Source organism: Paramisgurnus dabryanus, chromosome 20, assembly GCF_030506205.2.
Source record: "Paramisgurnus dabryanus chromosome 20, PD_genome_1.1, whole genome shotgun sequence".
Taxonomy (NCBI): domain Eukaryota; kingdom Metazoa; phylum Chordata; class Actinopteri; order Cypriniformes; family Cobitidae; genus Paramisgurnus; species Paramisgurnus dabryanus.
In genome coordinates this window covers 10,792,908-10,816,925 of record NC_133356.1, presented here as the reverse complement: position 1 = coordinate 10,816,925, position 24,018 = coordinate 10,792,908, and the positions used below count along the sequence as shown (strand labels likewise).

General features: G+C 37.7%; 1 protein-coding gene across 1 annotated transcript; it reads left to right on the top strand.

Moving 5' to 3' along the window:
- The first annotated feature begins 321 nt into the window (after nt 1-321).
- thbs2a (thrombospondin 2a) lies at nt 322-23,718 on the top strand. The gene is made up of 22 exons (XM_065296404.2): nt 322-592; nt 937-1,008; nt 1,367-1,920; nt 2,360-2,444; nt 5,193-5,389; nt 6,816-6,956; nt 7,044-7,137; nt 8,476-8,646; nt 12,948-13,124; nt 13,203-13,376; nt 14,349-14,476; nt 14,649-14,804; nt 16,463-16,681; nt 16,764-16,871; nt 16,972-17,131; nt 18,184-18,302; nt 18,437-18,671; nt 19,440-19,667; nt 19,746-20,017; nt 20,117-20,214; nt 20,303-20,442; nt 22,592-23,718. Exons 2-22 carry the CDS (start codon nt 942-944, stop codon nt 22,597-22,599), a joined length of 3,531 nt encoding a protein of 1,176 aa, XP_065152476.1. The 5' UTR covers nt 322-592; nt 937-941; the 3' UTR covers nt 22,600-23,718.
- Nucleotides 23,719-24,018: the final 300 nt, after the last annotated feature.

Genomic DNA, 24,018 nt, shown 5'->3' with positions numbered 1-24,018 from the left:
AACAGGTTTAAAGTTACATTATAAGCACTTAAATGTGATATATTCTAAAGCAATGCAAATATCATCATACTGGTTTTAGAGAGGTTACAATTTACCAAGACATGAACTTATTAAACAAAAGGAAACTAAGACTGAGTGGTTGGTTGTGCTCGAGGCTTTAAGCATCTCTCGCACGTTCGCACCTCAGATCAGATCGCGCGCATCTTGCGCAATCCTCCGCATCTTCTCATCTCTCCTCAGCGTTCCTCCTCCCCGAGACTCTGAGTTGAGATTTGGACTTGAAGAACTCACAGTAGGGGAGGGCGGGAGTTTTCAGTGCTACAGCACTGGTAGGCTACCGGCATATGACATTATAGGATGGGAATCATGTAATTCAGCCCCCTCAGCCGGGCCAGATTTATATCCGAAACAGACTGACTGACATGTTCGTCTTGAACCGTATATAGGACTTCTGTCCAGATCTCAAGCGCCACTGAACCCACAGTCGCGAGCCGGTGGATGTTAGCTGTGGATTTTAGTTTTGGGGCATCATTTTTGGCAGCATAAAGGAAATAAAATATTCGTTTCTTATTTGGATTGCACATTACAACAGGTAAAGGCTTGGATTATCTGTGAATAGCTATTTAAATATTTTTTTTACATTATTTTGTTCGTTTGAACTTATTTATTTATTTATTTATTTGAATGTTTTTTTTTTCATGAGAATATTCTACAAAGGTTGTGCTTTACAGATTAGACGTGATAAATGTCTTTATTTTGTTAGACTGTTATAATTAGTGATTTTAATTTTATTATAGACCACTATAATAAAACATTGTTTGTTTGTTATTATGCGTTTTTGGAGGTCAAATTTGCATATAATTTGATTTATTTCTTTTTTTGAGCATAGTGATGGTTCTTTATTCAGAGTTTGATTTTATTTTGTGTATTTTGAAGGCGTTATGATACTCAGGAGAAGTCTTTGCTTGCTGTTGATGCTGGTGCTTTGCATCAGTGCGCTACCTCAAGGTAAATTCACGATGCACACCTGTTCCTAAATAGCTGATAAATATGTAGCTCATAAGCATAATTTTAGTTGTTTAAGATGTTTATTTGATTTCATACATTTCACACGAATCAAGTTTACTCATCTCTGTGCTTCCAAGAAAACATCTGTGTTTGATTCCTTAACAAAGAGTCTCTATGGTACACAATGCAAAAAAAGCTCCAAACCTGATGATGCAAGATTTTCCTGAAAATCTTTAATGGTCTTGCATAATCATCTCATTAAATATATTTTGCGTTCTCATGTAAGCATCTGCACTTTATTTGAATCCACTGAATCATTCCTTTGCTCAAATCAATTCCTGTGTTGACTAATTCAAAGATGACCATGTGGAAGATGAATCTGCCTTCGACCTTTTCAAAATCAGCGGCATCAGTCGAAAGACGATCGGTGCCAAGCTCTTCAAGGGCCACGACTGGAACTCTCCAGCGTACCGTTTCATTCGTTTTGACCACGTCCCTGCTGTGAAAATTACAAACCTCCATCAGATCCTAAAGCAGATCCAAAACAATGAGGGGTTTGTGTTTGTGGCCACTATGCGACAGGATAAGGGCTCCAGGGGAACCCTGATTGGCTTGGAGAACTCGAGTGGGAGCAGACAGTTTGAGATTCTGTCCAACGGTCGTGCCAACACGCTGGATCTGATCTACTTAGTTAAGGGATCTCAGCATGTTGTGTCCTTCGAAGATGTGGACTTGTCCGATTCACAATGGAAAAACATCACGCTGTACGTTCATGGAGAAAACGCTCACCTCTACGTAGGCTGTAGCCTCATTGACAGTGTGATCCTGGATGAGCCTTTCTACGAGCACCTGCAGCCAGAGGGCAGTCAGATGTATGTGGCCAAGGGATCTATCAGGGAAAACCACTTCAGGGTAGGACCTGTACTTTGCATGAACATCATATTTATTTACGCCTAAGCATAAAACTGTGGGTTTTCATGCATATTGATTTTGCATAGAAAGAGAGAGAGAGAGAGAGAGAGAGAGAGAGAGAGAATGAGAGAGAGAGAGAGTTTGGCTGTTCGAAAAAGTATTTGAGTGTTTTTTTTCTATATTAACAATATAATCGTGCAAATTATTGATGAAAATATAAAATAAATGTAAAGCCTTGTCATTTTTAACTAGTTGACTTGTAAGTTGCTTATGGTTGACTTTGACACCTGAAGGTACCCAGATGATTCAGCCTTGATATTGTGCATATTCTCCATTGTTGCAGTGCCTGTAAATTGATTTAAGAAAAAGATCATGTAAATCCACACAGTTTGGCATTGCAATGGACCTGTAAAGTTATAATCTCCATATCATCCTCCAGGGTTTACTACAAAATGTACAGTTCCTTTTTGACACACCGGTAGATGATATCCTGAGACAGAAAGGATGTGAGATCGCCAAACCTGGTAAGATTTAATAATTCATATATTTAAAAATAATAAACTATGGCTATAAACTAATGTCAATCGGTTTTAGCATTGCAAAACAGCTCGAGAGAGTTTACCTGCAGCGTCTGCTTTCCATGAGCTTTGGCTTGATTTTGTGTGAGAGTAATGTTACAGGGAATATGCTTTTATAATGTATGGAACTCCGAGCGTTCCAAGTTGCAGGAGCTCTTGTGGAATTTTGCTCTGGAGTTGAAGATCAAATTTGTTTTAAGAGGGTTGATATGTTTTCCGTTTGATTCAGGTTTTATTCGAGGCTCCTTTGGCTTTCACCTAAGTGGGTCACAAAATCTGCAGATCAGAACTGTGGAAATTTCTGACTGTATTACCTCATGTTTATGGGAAATGCTCGTGTTAGTTTAGTGTTGTAAGGGTCAACCAATGTGCACATGCCATGAAGAAGTTAAAAACTGTCAAGGTAATATACACCGGCGAGGTTTAACATGACTTTTAGGCGATGTGGAAAAAATAGCACATACATTGTATACACACACACACAAAGGGTGAGATCATGAGTTGGTTGGTGGAGCTGGCGTTTATACCTAAAGCTTCATACAGTTTAAGATGTTTTGCGCTTTCATGGTTGCACTCTCATGCAGAGAAGAGTACTTGGAAAGTCTATTTGACCAATAAATAATCAAATCCGTGGAGCTGAGAGATGTTTGTGCTGAAATAAGCACATTTAGACCATGACAAAGCTGAGCCTTGTGTGAGTTTTGCAAGTGTGAGAGTTTTTGTACCACTATTATTTTTAATTATAATTGAATGAGTATGCATAGGACATGCACAGTCAAAAAAGCCTTCCATATTCATTGCCAACATGAATGCATGCCAACTGCTGAAAAAATGGATGCCAATGCAGAGGTCCCTATAAACTCACCAGTGCCCCAGTTTGGGACTGCCACGTATTACTGAATAAAAGTTAAGCTGAGCTGCACAAAAGCCTGTCTAGAAAGACATACACATACACACACACATTTTTTTTCCCAGCAATGACTGAAACCCCTGAGTGATTTGAACGAGTTCAACAGTTTTTAAAAACTGCAAACCATGCATGAATCTCAAAGAGACCTCCGAAGGTAACAGCATGGCTCACTGATTTACTGTCTCCTGTCTTCCAATAATCTGGAGAAAATTTATACGAATGACCCCAAATGGCTCCAGATATCTAAAGGGAGTTTTAGCATGGACAGCATTCCTCGGCTGTTGCGTATCTCTCCAGCACTCCTTTCTTTTCCTAGACAAGTTTTGAAAAATCACTTTCGTTCTTTAAATGTTGCCTCTGGGTAGCTTCTGCATATTCATTATATTTAAGTCAGAAGGGTGCGATTTGGGAAAGATTTATACGGCAGAAGGTGTGGGGTGTGAAATATCCTTTACAAATCTGTTAAAGCCAAAGTCTGTAATTTTAAAATACTCCTAAATGTCTCTTATCCCTGCTTAAAATGCACTAGAAGTTATCTTTTAGAAGCTTAGTATCCTGGCGTGAACCAATGGCGTAAATTTGGGTTGGGATTGTCTGTTTGTCCAATCAATGGAAGACCTGTTTCTATTTTTTTTTTGTATTCTGTAAGGCCCAACCCAGTATCATGGCAAGTCGTGTTATAGACGGTTTCATCGGACACACGTGCGCTGACGCGATACACGTCTGGATCCGACCTTTACTTCCGGTTTCGTTTTTTAACGGTCTGACTAGTTGCTAAACTGATCTCTTGAACAAATGCCTTGTCGAAAATAACAAATGTTTTGGTTTCCTAGGTATGTGTTGTTTTTTTTCTTGTTGTAAACTATGTTTAAAGAACTTTGTCGTTATTTATTCTTAGCGGAGTTTACCGGAAGTTACGTGCAGACCACGACAGCCGCTTGTTATGCTGTTACTGCTGAAACCGTCTATAGTAATGAAAATTTTTATTAATTTATTAATTAATTATTTACAATTTTTGTTTCTCTGGAGACTGATGTCTTTTTCGTCCTTCCCAGCACCAATTTCTATCAATGGCTGTTCATGTCTGTGGCACGACTTTCTTGTGTCATTTTATATTATGTTTTCTCATCGTTGTTTTCTATTTTTTTGATTATTGTCGCTTGAGGTTTGGGCTAGAATCACTTTCTGCGACTTCCTAACCTAAACCCCAACTCCAGACGAGAATAGTTTTAAAAGCGGACGAAAAACATGTAGAAACCAATGCATAAAATTACATCCTAACGCAAACCCCGAATCTAACCCTAACCCCAAGGGACAATGATTTAAAAATAGGAAAGAACGAATAGAAAAAATATAAAATTACACGATAAAGAAAGTCGTGGCACAGACACGAACAGCTATTGATAGAAATTTGTGCTGGGAAGGGCGAACAAGACATTCGTCTCCATAGACACGAAAAACTGCGGAAATTCTTGTCAGCAAACACAAATAAATTAATAAAAATTTTCGTTACTATAACATGAATTGCAGTGAAACTGTGTTGTAATTTTTTAAGAATTCACTTTAAAAGCTTAATTCATTCATATGTACCAGCTAATTATAAATAAAGTGTATATGCCAGCTCTTTCACCCAAGAATGTCGATTCTGTCATCACATTTTGTATGAGTTTCTATATTCTGCTGTACACATAAGAAGATATTTTGATAAATGATGGTAACCACACAGCAGACGGTACCATGTAGATTACTGACACAATGACCAGCTGCTTTCTTTTCTCTTTCAGAGGAAGTAAATGTGGTAAATGAAAGTACAGAGCCTGTGTCTGTGGGTACATCCATCTCCAGCAACTTCATTGGACAGAAGGAGAAGTTGGCCTCGGAAATGTGTGAGCGTTCATGTGAGGAGCTCAGCACCATGTTCCAGGAACTCAAAGGTCTCCGTATCGTCGTGGGCAACCTCATCGATGGCTTACAGAAAGTGGTAAAGTTTTTTCCTTAAAGAGAGAACTCATTATTGTTTATTATCTTATTTGTTCTTTGTATATGGTGGGGGTCACCATAAAATTCAACCCCATATTCCAGAAACAAGTTATGCCAAGTATTTTCCTTCCTTCTTCTTCTAAGAAATTTGACATTGCGCAGTGCAGCTCATAACAATGTAAGTCTTAAACCAGCCTCACTAACAACACTTAACGACCAAATAGATGCATATAATAAAATTAAAGCTTTGCTGTGTGTGTATTTGTGTGGGTTGTGAGCCTGTGTTTTTGTGTTGGCTGGTTGATGGCCAGTCTGTGATTCAGAGAATTTTATTACAGATTAAAAATTGGATTAAGCTGCTTCAATTGAAAAAGAAAGAATACATAGAACCATTAAAGGAAAAATGGAAAAGAGGCAGTGGAAAACGGGAAAATGTGGGCTTGGGTTTTATGGTTTGTTTTAGAGGGAGATAGGAAGTGTGAATAGGAACCGAATCGTGTCTGGCAGTGTTTAAACAGCCTCTTTATCCTCCTCTGGGAGCTTCCCAGCAATGAGGGAGTCTGGGCATAATCTCTAGGAAATCCAGCCGTTGGATGCTGCGGGTCCCTGAGGCTCTTCCAGACCGTATGGTGTTCTGTTTCAGAGCCTTCATAGCTACTGCCTGAAATTTATGTTCTCATACACACACACACATTCACAGATTAATTCATCAGAACGGACTGACTTGTGTTCCACTTTTTCCTGTTGTTTGGCAATTGAAATCATACTTTCCCCTCTTTCATTTTCTTCATGTTTTCCTTTTCCCTGACCCTATTCTCTTTGCTTCTCTGTCTCGAGCACAAATGGATTAAAATTTGGAGGATGGTGTGAAATTCTTTTGCTAATACTTCTCAGAGCTCGCACTTTTCTAGTTCATGAGACTTGGTGTAGGTCTTCAGTAGGTTAAATATCAAAGTTTTTTTTTGGAAACTCTTTAAACACTTATAATTAAAAAATTAACATAAGAATTATTAATGTAGTATGATGTTGACTGTGCCAAGACAGATGGACACAGTGGGATCAAATGATCAATTTAATTTGTTAAATTGACTTTAGGGAAGTTAATGTGCAAATAACACACGGCATAGTGTCCTAACATGTAAGAAGGGGCTCAGTAAAGATAAGGAAGTGATTAATAGTTTTGGTTTAGGTAGGGGTGGATTCCCTTTGACTATATGTGCACCCCTCATCAGTCTATAGTGTGAAAGGTACAGCCAAATTTCTGAAATTTAGGTATGAAACTATATGTAGATATAGCGGAATGTAATAAGAGTTCACAACTGCATGTTTTACACCATACTGTATACGTTGATAGCATTGACAGCATATTGACCTCGTCTTAAAATGTTGTGTCCATCTGTCTGTCTTGCTGTGCGTCTGTCGGCTAGAATGAGGAGAACACCGTGATGAAGGAGGTCCTGGGGAACATGAAGAACATCAAAGACAAGCGCATGTGTTGGCAAGATGGCCGTCTCTTTGAGGATAAGGAGGACTGGGTTGTGGACAGCTGTACTAAGTGCACCTGTCAGGTAGGAAGAACTGATGAATGGAAGAGAAAACGATCTGCTTAATATTCTGAATGGTCCGTCTTTATGTTTTATGGCTTCGTTCTGCAGGAATCAAAGATTGTGTGCCATCAGATCACATGTCCTCCAGTAGCCTGTGCCAGCCCGACTTTCCTGGATGGAGAGTGCTGCCCGGTGTGCCTGCGTGAGTTCTTGACACACATTTAGTCACTCTATATCTCCATCACACAGTGCAAACTGAAACTATATCTCTTCCCTTGGTGATATGTGGGGACTAAGGGTAGGACATTCATTGGGAAATAATTTTAAGTGCATGAAAAACCATTTTTAGGGAGTTATATGAATATGAATATATACAGTATATATAAGTTAAATTTGACAATTTTTAGAAGTACACTAGCAAATGAAGAAAGACATGTTTAGGTTCAGTAATTTAATTTTAATGGCAATGAAAAGTTTATTAGTCATTAACTGAAATGCCTTATTTTCACAAATGTAACAAATTTGACTGTCTTTCATTGCAAAAACCTCTAAGTACGTGCAAAAGCTCCACATCCCAATAAGTCTCCAAGTCACTCTTCACTGTCCTAACTGGCAAAGGTAAAACTAAAAGGCTAAAAAATGTTGTCAATTGCCTAATATATCCTTTAACCAGGTAAAAGCACTTGCATCTTGACGTACACGCACCGTCATTCTTCCATGCATTTAGAGGACTTTGCTGAAAAATAGTTGTGCCGTTTAATTTATTCTGCCAACAAAGCTGTATATCTAAATAACCTGAGGCCGGGATCTAGTGGATTTGAAGAGAAAGTATTTGATGGACGTATAATAAGTGAAGAGAGCATTCGGTTAATAAGATTATCTCATTTTTGAGAGAGTAGCATTTAGGCTTTTGCATTTGAGCTCTTCATATTTTGTAAATGGCCTGGAAGCTAACCGACATGGACAATATGATACAAAAATGTTGATGTCATAGGGTCTTTAAACAACTTCTAATCATTACATCAAAGGCCTCTTTTGTGATATTTATGATATTAACATCACTGCATGTGTGAAATTTTTCACCGCTCTTAAACAGCCAATCCCATTAAAAGTTAATTGAACAATAAAGTAACAGAAGTTGCCAAATCGTACCCTCAATTTTACAGCTTAATAAAACATTAAAGTACACATTCTTATATGCCGCACAGCTGTCACACTGCCGTCTAGATAACCTCAAGCCATTGTGGTGCCTCCAATGTAAAGTTTTAATATACATAACTGTTTTAACACAATTTTACTAGCCATGAGTTACAAGCATCACTGAATATTCCCATCCTCTGAAGTGGGTCTCGAAAGATGATGTCATATGTACAGTAACTACAGTTTCAAAACTTCAAAGGCAAAGTATACGTTGCCTTTCCTCTTTAAATATACAGGCAATGAGAAGCACCCTGATTGTGGTGGTGAGGTCAAAACTAGGTAACATTTCATGTTGCCAGCACTAAAAATGCCTGTGCGTTTTGGGTTTATGTGTTTACAGCTAAAGACAGTGAAGATGGCTGGTCCCCTTGGTCAGAATGGACAGAGTGTACGGTGACGTGTGGAACGGGCACCCAGCAAAGAGGAAGGTCATGTGATGCCACCAGTAACACCTGCAGCGGTCCGTCCATCCAAACCCGCAGATGCAGTCTGGGGAAATGTGACAGTCGTGGTGAGTCTTTGCTTCCTGTACACACCTGTTGTTTGGTCATCTATAGTCATTTTGATGGCCCTTCCTGTCTGATTCTGTTTGGTCCATGAAGTCTTACATGAATTTCTGGTAACACTTTACTTAAAAGGGTGTTTATAAGACTGACAGGACACATTCATAATCATGACATGACATGACACTGTTCTATGAACATGAGGGAGGTTTTATGCACATTTATGACTGTCATTTGTTCAATTATGTCATTTTTATTGCAAAGATTACATTTTTTGAGATGCCTTTGTAATGACAACTTGACATTACCAAAACAACATAACTGAACGCTTTTTACCAGTGATACAAATTGAATATGTCATTAAAATGTCATTTAGTGTTAATGCTTTGTCATATAGTTTTATAACAGCATCATGGATATTTTTCTTGACCTCAACTCAATGGTACAAGTATAATTTGTCATTAAAATGTCATTAAGTGTTAATACTCTGTAATATAGCTTTATAACAGCATCATGAATATTTTTCTTGACCTCAACTAAAGCGGTACAAATATAATTTGTCATTAAAATGTCATCAAGTGTTAATACTGTGTCAAATAGTTTTATAACAGCATCATGAATATTTTTCTTGACCTCAACTGCAGTGGTACAAATATAATCTGTCATTAAAATGTCATTAAGTGTTAATACTCTGTCAAATAGTTTTATAACAGCATCATGAATATTTTTCTTGACCTCAACTACAGTGGTACAAGTATAATTTGTCATTAAAATGTCATTAAGTGTTAATACTCTGTAATATAGTTTTATAACAGCATCATGAATATTTTTCTTGACCTCAACTCAATGGTACAAGTATAATTTGTCATTAAAATGTCATTAAGTGTTAATACTCTGTAATATAGTTTTATAACAGCATCATGAATATTTTTCTTGACCTCAACTCAATGGTACAAGTATAATTTGTCATTAAAATGTCATTAAGTGTTAATACTCTGTAATATAGTTTTATAACAGCATCATGAATATTTTTCTTGACCTCAACTCAATGGTACAAGTATAATTTGTCATGAATATTTTTCTTGACCTCAACTAAAGTGGTACAAATATAATTTGTCATTAAAATGTCATCAAGTGTTAATACTCTGTCAAATAGTTTTATGACAGAGTCATGAAGATTTTTCTTAAACTCAACTACAGTGGTACAAATATAATCTGTCATTTAAATGTCATCAAGTGTTAATACTCCGTCAAATAGTTTTATAACACCGTCATGAATATTCTTAAGTTCATAATGTTTTTTTAAAAGTTTTTCCATGTGTTTATCAAATAAAATCAATCATTCAATAATAATAATAATAATAATTAAAATTAAAATATACCTAAAGTTAATATTTTGACATGTCTTTTGCATTATGTTAAGGTATTTAAAATTTGACAGTATTAACACTTAATTACATTTAAATGACAGTTTAATGTAATGTTAATCCATAAATCTAGGTAGTTTTATAAGTTTGATAATTATTCTGCTATGTCATGTTCATGACAAATGTATGACAGGTTATGATGTATTGGTTTATGTCAAGTTGTCATAACAAACACATTTCAAACAATGTCATCTTTAGATTGACACAATTGAACAAATTACACTTAATGACAGTTGTCATAAACGTGCATAAAATATCCTTCATGTTCATGACACGTGTCATGTCATGATTATGAAGGTGTCATGTCAGTCTTATGAACACCCCAAGTAAAGTGTTACAGAATTTCTTTGATAAAAACATACATCCAAAGTTTTGAGTGATATTGATTTTTAATCCTTAAATGTGTTTCCTTACTTGTTGTAATAAGCCTAGATCAATAATCTGATATCAGGTCATAACATTTTGACCCTGTCTGTGAAAAGCCAGAGCAGTCATTTATTGTTAAAAGAGTATTCTGTGAAAATATAATCTTGATTTCTTTAATATTGAATATATGTGAGGTCAAGATTGAAATTAAAGTGAAATCAATGGTCATGAAATCAAATTTGATGCTCCTAATCTCATAAATAGATTATGACCTTTTAGCCTAGATTTCACACACAGGGTCACATATGATATTGCAATTTCTTATGTCTAGTTTTTCAGGTATATTGTAATATTTTACTCTTATTTGTCGGCTGCATCGGACCTTGGTGCTTTTTATCCTTTTCAAATAGAAATAATACGTGTGCATTGACCTGATATAACAGTACATTTATGCATTTTGGCAGACAGTTTTATCCAAAGCGACTTACAATGCATTGCAAGGTATAGATATTTTGTTATATATTCTGTGTTCCCTCTGTTAAAACCCATTACACTGCTAAAGCACTGCTCATATCTGAGCTAAAAAGGAGCGTGGTACGTGTCGGCTTCCCACAGGCTTGGTGGAGAATTCCTCTTTCTCAAAATATGAATATTATTATTGGCATGAAACTGCTGAAACAGAATTGTTAGGATAAATATCGCAATCCTCTGTAATTGATTTCCCCCACCACATTCTTACTATTACAGATAATTGTAATAATAAAAACAATACTTTTATTTATAGGGTCTTTGTAGGGAACGGTGAAAGAGTCTGTGTTTAAAGAAGAGCGGTCTGAAATACAGCTGTCACACATCTAAACAGATAATAAAAATGAAGAAAAATGAAGCAGTTCAGCCAGACTGTGGCAGTCTGTTTATTTCCATGCAGATTCCCTGAATCTACTGTATGTGAACAGACAAAGAAATGCCCTTTAAAGGCTATAGGTTAAGTTGTTTATGAGCTTTCGACGTGGATCAAGCACGAATCATTGATTCAAAGGCTTTCCATAGCCTTGAGGAGTGCCGCAACATGATATTGACCTAATTTTGTGGCAAACATATGAATTTTTGCAAAAATACGGATGTTTTTTCTCATCTGTTGTAAATATTTATGACGCATGTGCTAATAGATAAATTCCTCGGAGAGACGAGTGTACTGGTGTTACTTATTCTCTGTGAGGTTTTAATGAACGGCATGTGGCTCTTTGTGGTGTACCGATGCGAAATCGCTCTGCTAACTCTGGCTTAACGGCTGCCTAAAATGTTTTTTTTATAACTGACAAATGTTACCAGCTGGTGTCTTGGACAGCAATGGACAAGCCGCCTGTGTTAAAGTTACCACTTTGCAAAAAAAGCTCCACGGATTTCCTTAGAAATAGAAAAGCTCTGCGTAATGGTCACAAGGGTCAATTTTTTTACATTGAGATTTATACATCATCTGAAAACTGAATAAATAAACTTTCCATTGATGTATGGTTTGTTAGGATAGGAAAAAGAAAAACTTTTGAAAATCTGGAATCTGAAATCAGTCCTTAGCAGTGCATCTACTCACAAAATACAAGTTTTGATATAAATATCTTCATGGCACATGATCTTTACCTTGAAAATTCAATAATTTTGACCCATACAACATATTTTTGGGTATTGCTAAAAATATACCCATGCTACTTAAAGGGTTAGTTCATCCAAAAATGAAAATAATGTCATGTAAAAATTTAATGACTCCAAACCCGTAAGACCTGCATTTATTTTCAGAACACAGTTTAAGTTGTTTTAGATTTAGTCAGAGAGCTTTCTGACCCTCCATTGAATATCTATGTACGGTATACTGTCCATGTCCAGAAAGGTAATAAAAACATCATCAAAGTAGTCAATGTGACATCAGTGGGTCAGTTAGAATGTGTTGAAGCATCGAAAATACATTTTGGTCATATTACGACTTTATTCAGCATTGTCTTCTCTTCTGGGTCTGTGAGTCTGCGTTCACCACACTGCGTTCACAACAGGCCAGAAAGAGAAGACAATGCTGAATAAAGTCGTAATTTTTGTTAATTTTGGGCCAAAATGTATTTTTGATGCTTCAACAAATTCTAACTGACCCACTGATGTCACATGGACTACTTTGATGATGTTTTTATTACCTTTCTGGACATGGACAGTACACCGTACATAGATTTTCAATGGAGGGTCAGAAAGCTCTCGGACTAAATATAAAACATCTGAAACTGTGTTCCGAAGATAAATGGAGGTCTTACGGGTTTGGAACGACATGAGGGTGAGTCATTAATGGCATTATTTTCATTTTTGGATGAACTAACCCTTTAAGAATGGTTTTGTGGTCTAGGGTCACATTTTATAACGTTTAAATCAATTCCACATCATCATTTAGAATAAATACATCAAGTGCAAATGAAAGCAGATATTGTTTGTTTTATTATGTTTGCAAACAACTCTTAAATTCTCCACTTTCATTATAGTCCGTCAAGATGGTGGTTGGAGTTTGTGGTCGCCCTGGTCTTCTTGTTCAGTGACATGTGGAGAAGGGCAGATCACACGAATCCGCCATTGTAACGCCCCTGTACCTCAAATGGGAGGAAAGGACTGTGAGGGCATCGGGAGAGAGACGCAAAAGTGTGAAGCCAAACCTTGTCCAAGTGAGTGCTGCGAGCCGTACTTTTGTCTCCATGAACACCTCGGTTTATGATCGCTACTAAACTCTCATCTTTATTTAGTTGATGGAGCTTGGGGCCCGTGGTCTCCTTGGGCGATTTGTTCCACCACCTGTGGAGGAGGAACAAGAACTCGAACTCGTGTGTGTAACAGCCCTCGACCACAGTACGGCGGCAAAAAATGTCCGGGAGAGTTCAAGGACAATGAAGCCTGTAACAAGCATGACTGCCCTGTGGGTATGTTCAAATGAGACATTACTTATGGGATCTCTTTTCTTGCTCTCTGTTCCCATTTGTGTGAATCTATGTTATTTATGTCTATACTTTTATTTAATTTTATATGGTTTTTACAGTATATACAGATGGTGCACATTCTCAAAAATTATGGATTGTTTCAGCCCATTGTTTGATAAAATAGGGTGACCATACGTGCCATTCTTCCCGGACGCGTCCTGGTCAGGATTTCGTGTGCGTCTTCCGGAAGTCGTATTTGTCGACCGCATACGTAATAGAGGATTATTATTATTATTACAGAAAAGCAACCGTTGCATTTTAAGGTAAGAATGAAACTACAATTGCATGTCTTATGTTTTTAACTGAATGGCGTATGCGGTCAACAAATACGACTTCCTGAAGACGCACCGAAATCCTGGCCAGGACGCGTCTGGGAAGAACGGCACGTATGGTCACCCTAGATAAAATAATGACAAACCCAACAATTGGTTTATATTAACCTAGATGTCTGTGACCATGTCTGTAAAATTCAGACTAAAGTCTCATAATCTAATGATGAGATTTCACATAAATTTCTATATTTGACATGGCCTTAATCAGTCAATATTAATAATGGCACTTTATTTCACAGTACGTGTACTTACCTTGTACATATTTGGTAAATATGTTGTACTTATAGACAAATGTCTGGTACTTACTTTTGAGTATCCACATGGTAATTAAATTCATGGTTTCCATGTACTTACCATTGGTACATACTAGGTAGTTACAATGTAACTCTAGATAAGTACTGGGTAATACCACATACATACTTATAGTGTAGGTATACTGTAACTAATAAGAAACACTACTGTACTTACATGTAACATATCAAACCTTCCCCCCATGTATTTGACTTTAGATCCACAAAAAGCATGAAAATGCATAAACCGAAAGTGTCATATCTCACCCATGCCTCATTCTTTTCTTTATCAGATGGTTGTCTCTCTAACCCTTGCTTTGGAGGCGTTGACTGCACTAGCTTTCCCGATGGCTCGTGGGAGTGCGGGCCCTGCCCTGTCGGTTTCCGTGGTAACGGAACATTGTGTGAGGATGTTAATGAGGTAAAGATGAGGATGTAATAAGAATGAACAAAGAGATGTTTGAAACAATAGCTCCCAAATTTTATCTATACTGGAATAGTTTCAAATGCAGACCACCCTAATAACAGACACATCTTCTAAATGCTACATTTCAGACATTTTTAACACACTGTTTGGGTTTTCTGTCCTGTAGTGTGACATGGTGCCTGACGTCTGCTTTAAGTTTGGTGAATCCAGCGTCAACTGCGTCAACACGGATCCGGGTTTCCACTGTTTGCCTTGCCCTCCTAGATACAAAGGCAATCAGCCTTTTGGAATGGGAGTAGAGGCTGCCAAGCAAAATAAACAGGTCGGTTATTCTTTCTTTGAGCAGATTGGACCAATTATTGCAATATTAAGTTTAAATCCCTGGCTTTTGTAGTCAAAGGTCTGGCTTTTAATTATCTCATGTATCCTACTTATTCGGGCCAAAAACAGCTTGTGTGGACGAGAAGTGAGCACCTGACACCAGGATGTGAAATGATCAACAACAGTTTTCTTTGGAGTATTATCTAAAACAGAGCTGTGTGGAGAAACATAAAAAATAGCGAAAAATTAATGTAGATTTATATAGAAATGGGATTGTCGCTACACTGTAAGTGTAGTGTGAGGCACCTTGGAGAAACCGTATCTCTTTTACATGTAAAAAATTCCCTTACCGCTTGAATGCATAATGGTGGCCAACCATATGGCTCTCTCTTTCACACAGGCTCCCTTCCCACTCCTCTCTGGTGAACCAGTTTTGAAGAATTCTTGGAAAACTCGCTATTTTGCTGTTCTGCCCAAAGATTTCATAACGTCCAATCTAATAAGTTTGTCACCGACATCCAGCTTCCCTTGCTTTGATCCCGAGCCCTAGAGTAATAAATTGGGGCTGAAAGAATAAAAAGAGGCTGAAAGAAATTGTCTCAGAGTTCCAGCATATTTCATAGCTGAGATACTGAGCTTTTCAAAGAAACCGCACAGTTTGTTCGAAGCCGAGACCATCAAAATGTAGAAAAATGATCGCTTTTAGTTTTTTTGACATTTGCCTCGCACAGTTGGGATACTCAAATAATGAATCATTATTATAAAGTTAATGGTTGTGGGGTTTTTTTCAACAAATCTCAGAATAAACTTTTTGACATTGGTAAGTTTTTTGGTTCCACCAGTGGTAGATTTAAAATGAATAAAACTTTAAACTTTCTTTTAATCTATTGTGCAAATATTATGCATATAACAGAATTTTTTTTATTTTTTGTCGTTTTTTGCCGGTTGCCCAGATGGGTTAAATTTAATATACAAAGAGCAGAAACCTCCTAAGACATACGTAGACATCACATTTTGTTGTTGTTTGCACCATAATACTTAATTCTGTGTACTTGGAACCAGTTGGACACTTACACTGCTAGTTGTTCAATAAAAAATATTTAGTTATTATATTTATTGGCTCTTCCTAACCCCAAAATAGCTGGAAGAAATCTGAAAAAAGTCAAACCAAAGCTCGGGTCTTAAGGGGGTCGCACACTGGACGTGCAGCTCAGCGTCGCATCGAGTCGCGTCTAGGACAACTCTGAGGTATCGTACACCGGAAGTGCACATTAACAAGCGCAAGCTTAGTCAAATAGGGTGTACTTCAAAATGCATAATATACGTTAGCAGCCAATGTTAATCGCTAATGATTTGGGACAAATATGATGTTATTTAATCTATGTTATTTAATATAGATGGGCGCCACGGACAGGCGCTACCTGATGGTGCTGGTGTGCGTATACTCATAGAAAACAATGTGTTCGTTATTTTTAGAATGGTGCCGTGCGGCGCTGAGCTGCGCATCCGGTGTGCAACCCCCTTTAGGAGGTTAAACATCTAGATTTTCTGTATGTAAAAGATAATGGAGTTTGTTGAAGCACTATTGACAGTTGTCTATTCATTCAGAAGTGTGTTTTGTCTGTGTTAAATAAAGTGTGTACGTTCTTCTCGCGGCAGGTGTGTGAACCAGAAAATCCCTGTAAGGACAAGACCGACAATTGCCACAGGTCTGCTGAGTGTCTCTACCTGGGCCACTTCAGTAACCCCATGTACAAATGCGAGTGTAAAATCGGCTACGCCGGTGACGGCATCATCTGTGGTGAGGACTCTGACCTTGACGGCTGGCCCAATCATAACCTGGTGTGTGGAGCCAACCAATCCTACCACTGCAAGAAGGTATTGTAACAAAAATTCCTGTCCTTTCTGTGCCCGCAAAATGTCAAAAAGGCTGATAACATAACAAAAATATCACTTGCAGGACAATTGTCCCAACCTTCCAAACTCAGGACAAGAAGACTTTGATAAAGATGGTCAGGGAGACGCCTGTGACAAAGATGATGATAATGATGGAATCTTGGATGAAGTGGTAAAGTTCCTAATAATTATATGCTTGTGTATCTGCGATGTTTTTTACAGTAAAGATGTGACTGTAAATGTCTACGCTCATTCTTTCTGTTGTGTTCTAGGACAACTGTCCACTACTGTACAATCCCAGGCAGTTCGATTACGACAAGGACCTTGTTGGTGATCGCTGTGATAACTGCCCGTACGAGCACAACCCCGCTCAGATCGACACGGACGGTAATGGCGAGGGAGATGCCTGCGCGGTGGACATCGATGGAGACGGTGAGAAGCTGCGAGATTGGTTTCCATAGCAACCACCAAATCAGCATTGCTCAAATCGATGTTCAGTTTCGGTTCGACAAATTACAAATGCATAGCAGCGCAAAATGTCATGGGTTCAATCCCAGGCAAGACACATACTGAATATGTATACCATATGTCCCTCTGAAAAAAGTGAATGTATGTATGTAAATGTAACAATGCAAAGGTTATAGGTTTAATGCTTAGGGAATACACATACAAAAAAAAACATGTACAGCTTGAATCCATTGTAAGTTGCTTTGGATAAAAGTGTTTGCCAAATGCATTCCTGTAAATGTAAAATAATATCCCAAAAGTATTACTGACAGAATAGTATTGAAATGAACTGTTTTGTACACAAAATGTACTCAAAATTCACTAGAAATACTTACAAAGCAAAACCCAGCTAAAATCTTTTTTCTATTTTATACATAAAATCATCCTTTACCTATATAATATAAATATAACCGTAATATCTTTGATATTGACTTAGAAAGTTCATGATTTAACGCATAATCAGCCAAAGTCTGCATATTTATGTGGGGGCTGCACTTTTTTAAAAACGCCGCACTTTCGCAGCATAAATTGCAGATTTCCGCGCAAAATATGCGGGGCTTGCATGATTTCATAATCCCCGCATTTTTGTAGCAAAAAACGCATATATCTGTGCAGAAAGTTGAAAAATGTTGCATTTACCTCACACAAGCCCAGCCATGTCCTCTGTTGCCATGGGAACGTTATGAAGTGACGTAATTATGTGCATGAAACATCACTGAAAAGCTGCAAAAGCTGAAAACAGCTTGCAAGTTCCCGCAAATTCTTAGCATAAAATTGCATAAATATCCTGCATATTCCATCACATTTTTTTAAGAAAACGTTCAGCAAGATCAAGGATTTTTGCCTGCAACTATCACAAAAAAAATACTATTTTTCTGGAAGGACTGATATTGGTTGATTTATAGGTCAGGGTGGTTTATAAGTCATTGGTAATCAGATCTCTTGTGTAATGCTAACATCATTCATATGTGTTTCAGGGGTTCTGAATGAAGATGATAATTGCCCGTACGTATACAATATTGACCAGAAGGACACAGATAAGGATGGAGTGGGTGACCAATGTGATAACTGTCCTCTATTGCACAACCCTGAGCAGGTACATCAGATCCTAGCTATATAAATCTCCATATGTTTTTCATCGAATCAATAATCCAACAAATTATAGTTGCATGTTTCTAGGGGTGTGATGAATATGCAGCATCATTTCAAGTAATTGGTATGGTTTAACAGGCAGATTTAGATAATGATCGAGTTGGTGACGAGTGTGACAACAATCAAGACATCGATGAAGACGGCCATCAGAACAATCTGGATAACTGCCCTTACATACCCAACGCCAACCAGGCTGATCACGACAATGATGGCAAAGGAGATGCTTGCGATTTCGACGATGACAATGATGGAATCCCTGATGAAAAAGACAACTGCAGACTGGTGGCCAACAAAGACCAACTTGACTCTGATGGTAAACTATTAGTAATGCATGAAAAGTGGTTGCTTGTACCTTAAAATAGCTACAGTAATAGAGATTTCTGCACACCATGGAAAGAAACACACAGAGACAAACCCACAGTCCCACTTACAGAAATTCAAAACTTCATACAATATCTGGGCAGGAATGTAACACTGGCAGTGATTTGTAACCGCTTCCCGTTGTGCTGCCTTACAGGAGACCAAAAAATGAAACTTCTTAGGCCTGAAACCAACCACATTTCCAACTTTACATTTATGCAATTTTATTCAGAGCAATCATCTATTATTAGTAGCATTTTTATTATATGTTTTTCTTTAATATACTCTGCCACATATATTTTATTTTTGCACAGATTGACATTATTGCATATATACAGTGTGAATGTTTTTACTGCAGTGTTTCTCAACCAGGGACCGGGAGGGGGGGGCCTTAGCAGATTTCCAAAGGGGGGCTCTAGATGAATTAAAATTATTCAAAATAAGCATTAAAAGCTAAAACTTGCAAAAAAAAAAAAAAAAGAACTTTTGGCTATTTTAGTAGGAAAAAATTTAAATATTGGGGATCTTCAAATATTGTTGTGGGCAACAAGGGGGGCTTGAAGTAAAAAGTTTGAGAACCAATGTTTAAGTGTAGCCATGGTCAAAACAGATGTCTCACATTTTGCAGGCAGTTACTAAGAGTTAATACCTCACTTTGCCCAGTTTCTACCTAAGATTTTTTTCTAATTGTTTTTATTGATAAAATAACCCCTGTCCACAGGGGATGGACGAGGTGATGCCTGCAAAGACGATTTCGACAACGACAGTGTTCCAGACATTTTGGACGTTTGCCCTGAGAACAATGCCATCACTAGTACCGACTTCCGAAAGTTTCAGATGGTGCATTTGGATCCCAAAGGGACTACCCAGATGGATCCCAACTGGGTGGTCAGGCATCAGGGCAAAGAGTTGGTTCAGACTGTCAATTCTGACCCCGGTATTGCTGTGGGTGAGTATGATAGCATTAACAACAGCCCATCTTGTCTTTTACATTTCATTGAATAATTATGTTTTATTTACTCAAAAGGTTTCGATGAGTTTAGCGCAGTGGACTTCAGTGGCACTTTTTACGTCAACACCGACAGAGATGATGACTACGCTGGCTTTGTTTTTGGCTACCAGTCAAGCGGGCGATTCTATGTGGTTATGTGGAAGCAGATTACTCAGACATACTGGGAAGACAAACCGACCAAAGCCCTTGGCTTCTCCGGGGTTTCACTGAAAGTGGTCAACTCCACCACAGGCACAGGGGAGCATCTGCGTAACGCCCTGTGGCACACAGGGGATACACCTGGACAGGTAACACTCGATACTCATCTGTATGCGTAATCATCTGTATGTGTTACTGTATGCAAACCTTTATGCAACCTTACCACTGTATGTGATGTGATCTGACAGGTCAGGACGCTGTGGCACGACCCTAAGAACATCGGCTGGAAAGATTACACCGCCTACAGGTGGCATCTCATCCACAGACCCAAAACCGGCTTCATTAGGTGATTACTGTAGCAGATGTTACTCTACAGCCACAGTAATCCTCTGAAAAGTGTGTTGAGTTAATAAATCAATGTTGTTTTTCTCCAGAGTGGTGGTTTATGAAGGGAAACAGATCATGGCGGACTCGGGCTCTGTTTATGATAAGTCGTACGCAGGAGGGAGATTAGGACTCTTTGTGTTCTCTCAAGAATTAGTTTACTTCTCTGATCTTAAGTATGAATGTCAAGGTGGGTAGATTATCATTTCTATTTTTATTACACTGGATACTTTTGCACTATTAAAACCTTGTAACATTAAATATTTCTGTTTGTATTTTTACTACATTAGATACTTTAGCATAATACTGTAGATATATTGTAACATTTAATGACCTTGAAAACTAGCTACTTACTTATTCAACTCTATTGTGTCTTATTCAGTGGCCTTAAAACAATGTTAGATTTTTGACCTTCATTATTGTTACAACACCATCTGCTGACAAAAATGTGTGTTTTCTAATGCTGGATTCACGCCGAATGCGGTAGAGGTGGCAAAAGCGCGCTATTCACATGTAGTTGGACGCTTAAACATTTTGAGTTTACTCACTTAATGCGGTAAGATTTTCCGGCAAAGCTCAGATTTTTCAACTTGCGCGTTTCCCGCGGCAACGCTCAATTCGCGTCATTCGCGTGTGAATTTGCCTCATTTGCGCGAACTAGACGCGCGAATGAGGCAGATTCGTGTCTACCACGCTAAACACCTCATTCGCACCACGAGACCTCCAGATGGGCGTAAACTCGTCTTTCAATTGACTTCACATTGAAATCACTTGGGCTTGATGCCTCTGCCATGGCTGGTGTGAACGCAGCATTACCGTGGGTTCACACCAGCCGTGTTTTGAGGCATCTAATGCTGCTAGTTTGCCCCTTGAACAGTTTGAGTTTCCTTGCTTCATTCGCGCGTGAAAGCCGTGCGTGAAATTCTAGTCATCGAGACATTGCGGATATTCGCGTCATGGGAGGGGCTTCTGCAACTCCACTCGCTTTCTGTAATAACGTCACTACTAGAGCAAGCTCCTGATTGGTTAACGCGGCAAGTTTTTTCGTCAAAGTTCAGATTTTTCAACTTGTGCGCAAAGCTCAATTAGCGTCATTCGCACGTCAATTCAACGGATTCACATCTACCGCACCGCGCTAAACGCCTTATGCTACGTACACACCAAACGCGGGGCATCGCGTTACTCGCTCTAGATTACTCACGGGATTTAACTTGGAATTTTTGCTCGAGTTGAATATTTTCAACTTGGCCGAAGACACGTTTGAGGCGAATAGCGCGTGTTTTCGTGGCAAACACGCCACCCATATCACGTCATTTGCATCGCCCCACGCAAGGTCACGTCTGATCGGGTCTTTGTAATCCCTTTGTATGTAATCTACTTGCGCAAATCATTACACCTGCGTCTGGTGTGAACCCACAGTTATTCGCAGACCTCCAGACACGCGTAAACACATCTTTGTAACGGTGGTATAAGTATTATTGATATAGATAGACAGTGAAAGCTGTTAAACCTTAAATGTTTTTTTCTAAATCACTGATTCCTTAAAGCAAGACTCCAGCCAAATATCAAAATTACCCCATGATTTACTTACCCTCAAGCAATCCGAGAAACACATATCCCATCATCTTTCAGACAAACACATTTTCCAAGCTTATAATGGTTGAAAACAGGGATCAGGGAACAACTTCTGACTTTGAAGCCCAAAAAGTGCATCTACAGTATCCTTCACAGCAGTAATCCACAAGACTCAAGGGTTAATAAAGGTACAATATTTTGCAGAATTAAGGTATTTTTTAGGTAATCAATGCGATTTTGTAAGAAAAGTAACCCTATTTTTAACTTTATAAACCATAATATCTAGCGTCCAGTACAACACCATCTTGGACTCGATTCATGAGAGTCAATGCGCAAGTTGCCCATGGCAGCCAACCCTCACAAAAACTCTCTTGTGAATCCCGTCCAAGATGATGTCCTTACTGGAAGGTAGTTATTACAGTTTATAAAGTTTAAAATATGGATATTTTTCTTACAAATTACATCGATTACCCACAGAAGACCTTTATTAACCCCTTGGAACCCTGTGGATTGCCTGTGATCCCTGTTTTTTTACCATTATAAAGCTTGAAAAAGCAAGGACATTTACATAATAATTCCAAATGTATTCGTCTGAAAGATGACGGACATATGTATCTCGGATTGCTTGAGGATGAGTAAATCAAGGGGTAATTTTGATATTTGGCTGGTGTAACCTTTAAGCATGTTATAGGCCATCTCAAAGCCAGTTGTTGAATGCCATTGAATTCACTAACCACAGTTTATTTATTTTTTGTAACTTTCAGATAACTGAACAAGAAGAGAAAAGAAAGCTTTAAGAGACTTTAGCACAGTTACACATTTATAAACAATCTGACTTAAAACCAAAGACTTTGAAGGAAAATGATGGAATGAAACCAAATCCCAACCACAATGATCCTAAGGAAAAACATCAAACATCAGCACATTTATATTTTAATCATAGAGATGGTTTTAAACTAGAAAACATCATTGAAAGCAATTTTGATGATTCAAGTTTGTCAAAGTTGGGGTTTCATTTTTGTATTTCTTCACAAACTTTCGAGGAAACAGAATCACAAACATTCATCGTTCATTTCCCAATGCCTTTTATCAGCTTTACCAATCTTGCACAAAATGTTGTATTTCCTTTGTATTTAACTATTGTGCAGAATGACATATTTCTTTTTCTACAACCCTCATTTTTAACAGGGCCTTTGGGTTTGATCGACATATACATGTTTTAGAGACCTGTGAGATGAAGATGTTTATATTAAGCCTGTATCATAATAACTTGTGTAAATTATTTATATGACTCTTGCAACTCAGTATCAAGTTTGTGTCTAGTTTATTGCAATGCTTTCAGAACCTAGACATTGTAAATACTAATTTATTTGTTTACACTGACAACATTTGAATGTTGCAGATTTTGTTTATTGTTGTGCTTACAGACAATCACTTTTTGACTTCATGCCTGTGCTGTTTTGCATCATTCAGTACTTGACAGAAACGTTTTTAAATGTGAGGATTAAGTGATGGTTTTGGTCTACTTTTGTATATTCACACTGCATCTGTTACATTAAACATAAATGTGCTGGTCTTAAACTACTTTTTTCTATGTTTCTCACTGGAGAAAATGAGACATTATAGGACTAGCATTCTGTAGTCTATATAAGAAGGTATAAAGTTAAATATCAGTTGTGTCATTTAATACCCAGATTGTTTGAGCCTAAAGATTGATCCATGTGTTTTGTATTTTTGCTTTTTTTACTCATAATCATATTACATATTTTGTAAAAAGTGCAATAACTTTGATTTTTATGCAACAACCCCAGAAAACCTTGTAAAGTTTTCTATAATTGTTATTTGCAGTTTGTTTTTTTACAGATTTTTCTTAAATAAAGGTTTACACAAATTTTGAGATCTTTCCAAATACAATAATGGGATGTACAGTACCACAGTTTACAAAGAAAGTTTTATCTGTCAGGTAACAAATGTTGCCATCACTGCTGCTATTAATTAAATAAAGTTGTTTGTCCTAAAGTGGTTCTCAAACGGGGGCGTTAAGGAGGCCAGTTTTATGACATGTTAGAAAATACATTCATTTATCATAAATTCTGTGTAATTCTCAGAAAATAAAAGCACTACATTGTATAATTTAATATGTTTTATTTGATTCACATTCTAAACGATTGTTACACCTAAGGGATGCACT

Coding starts and splice junctions, on each gene's coding strand:
- thbs2a (XM_065296404.2), top strand. CDS start 942: ATGATACTCAGGAGAAGTCTTTGCTTGCTGTTGATGCTGGTGCTTTGC. Junction 16,872..16,971: donor ATGGAATCTTGGATGAAGTG/GTAAAGTTCCTA, acceptor GTTGTGTTCTAG/GACAACTGTCCACTACTGTA. Junction 20,018..20,116: donor CAGGGGATACACCTGGACAG/GTAACACTCGAT, acceptor GTGATCTGACAG/GTCAGGACGCTGTGGCACGA.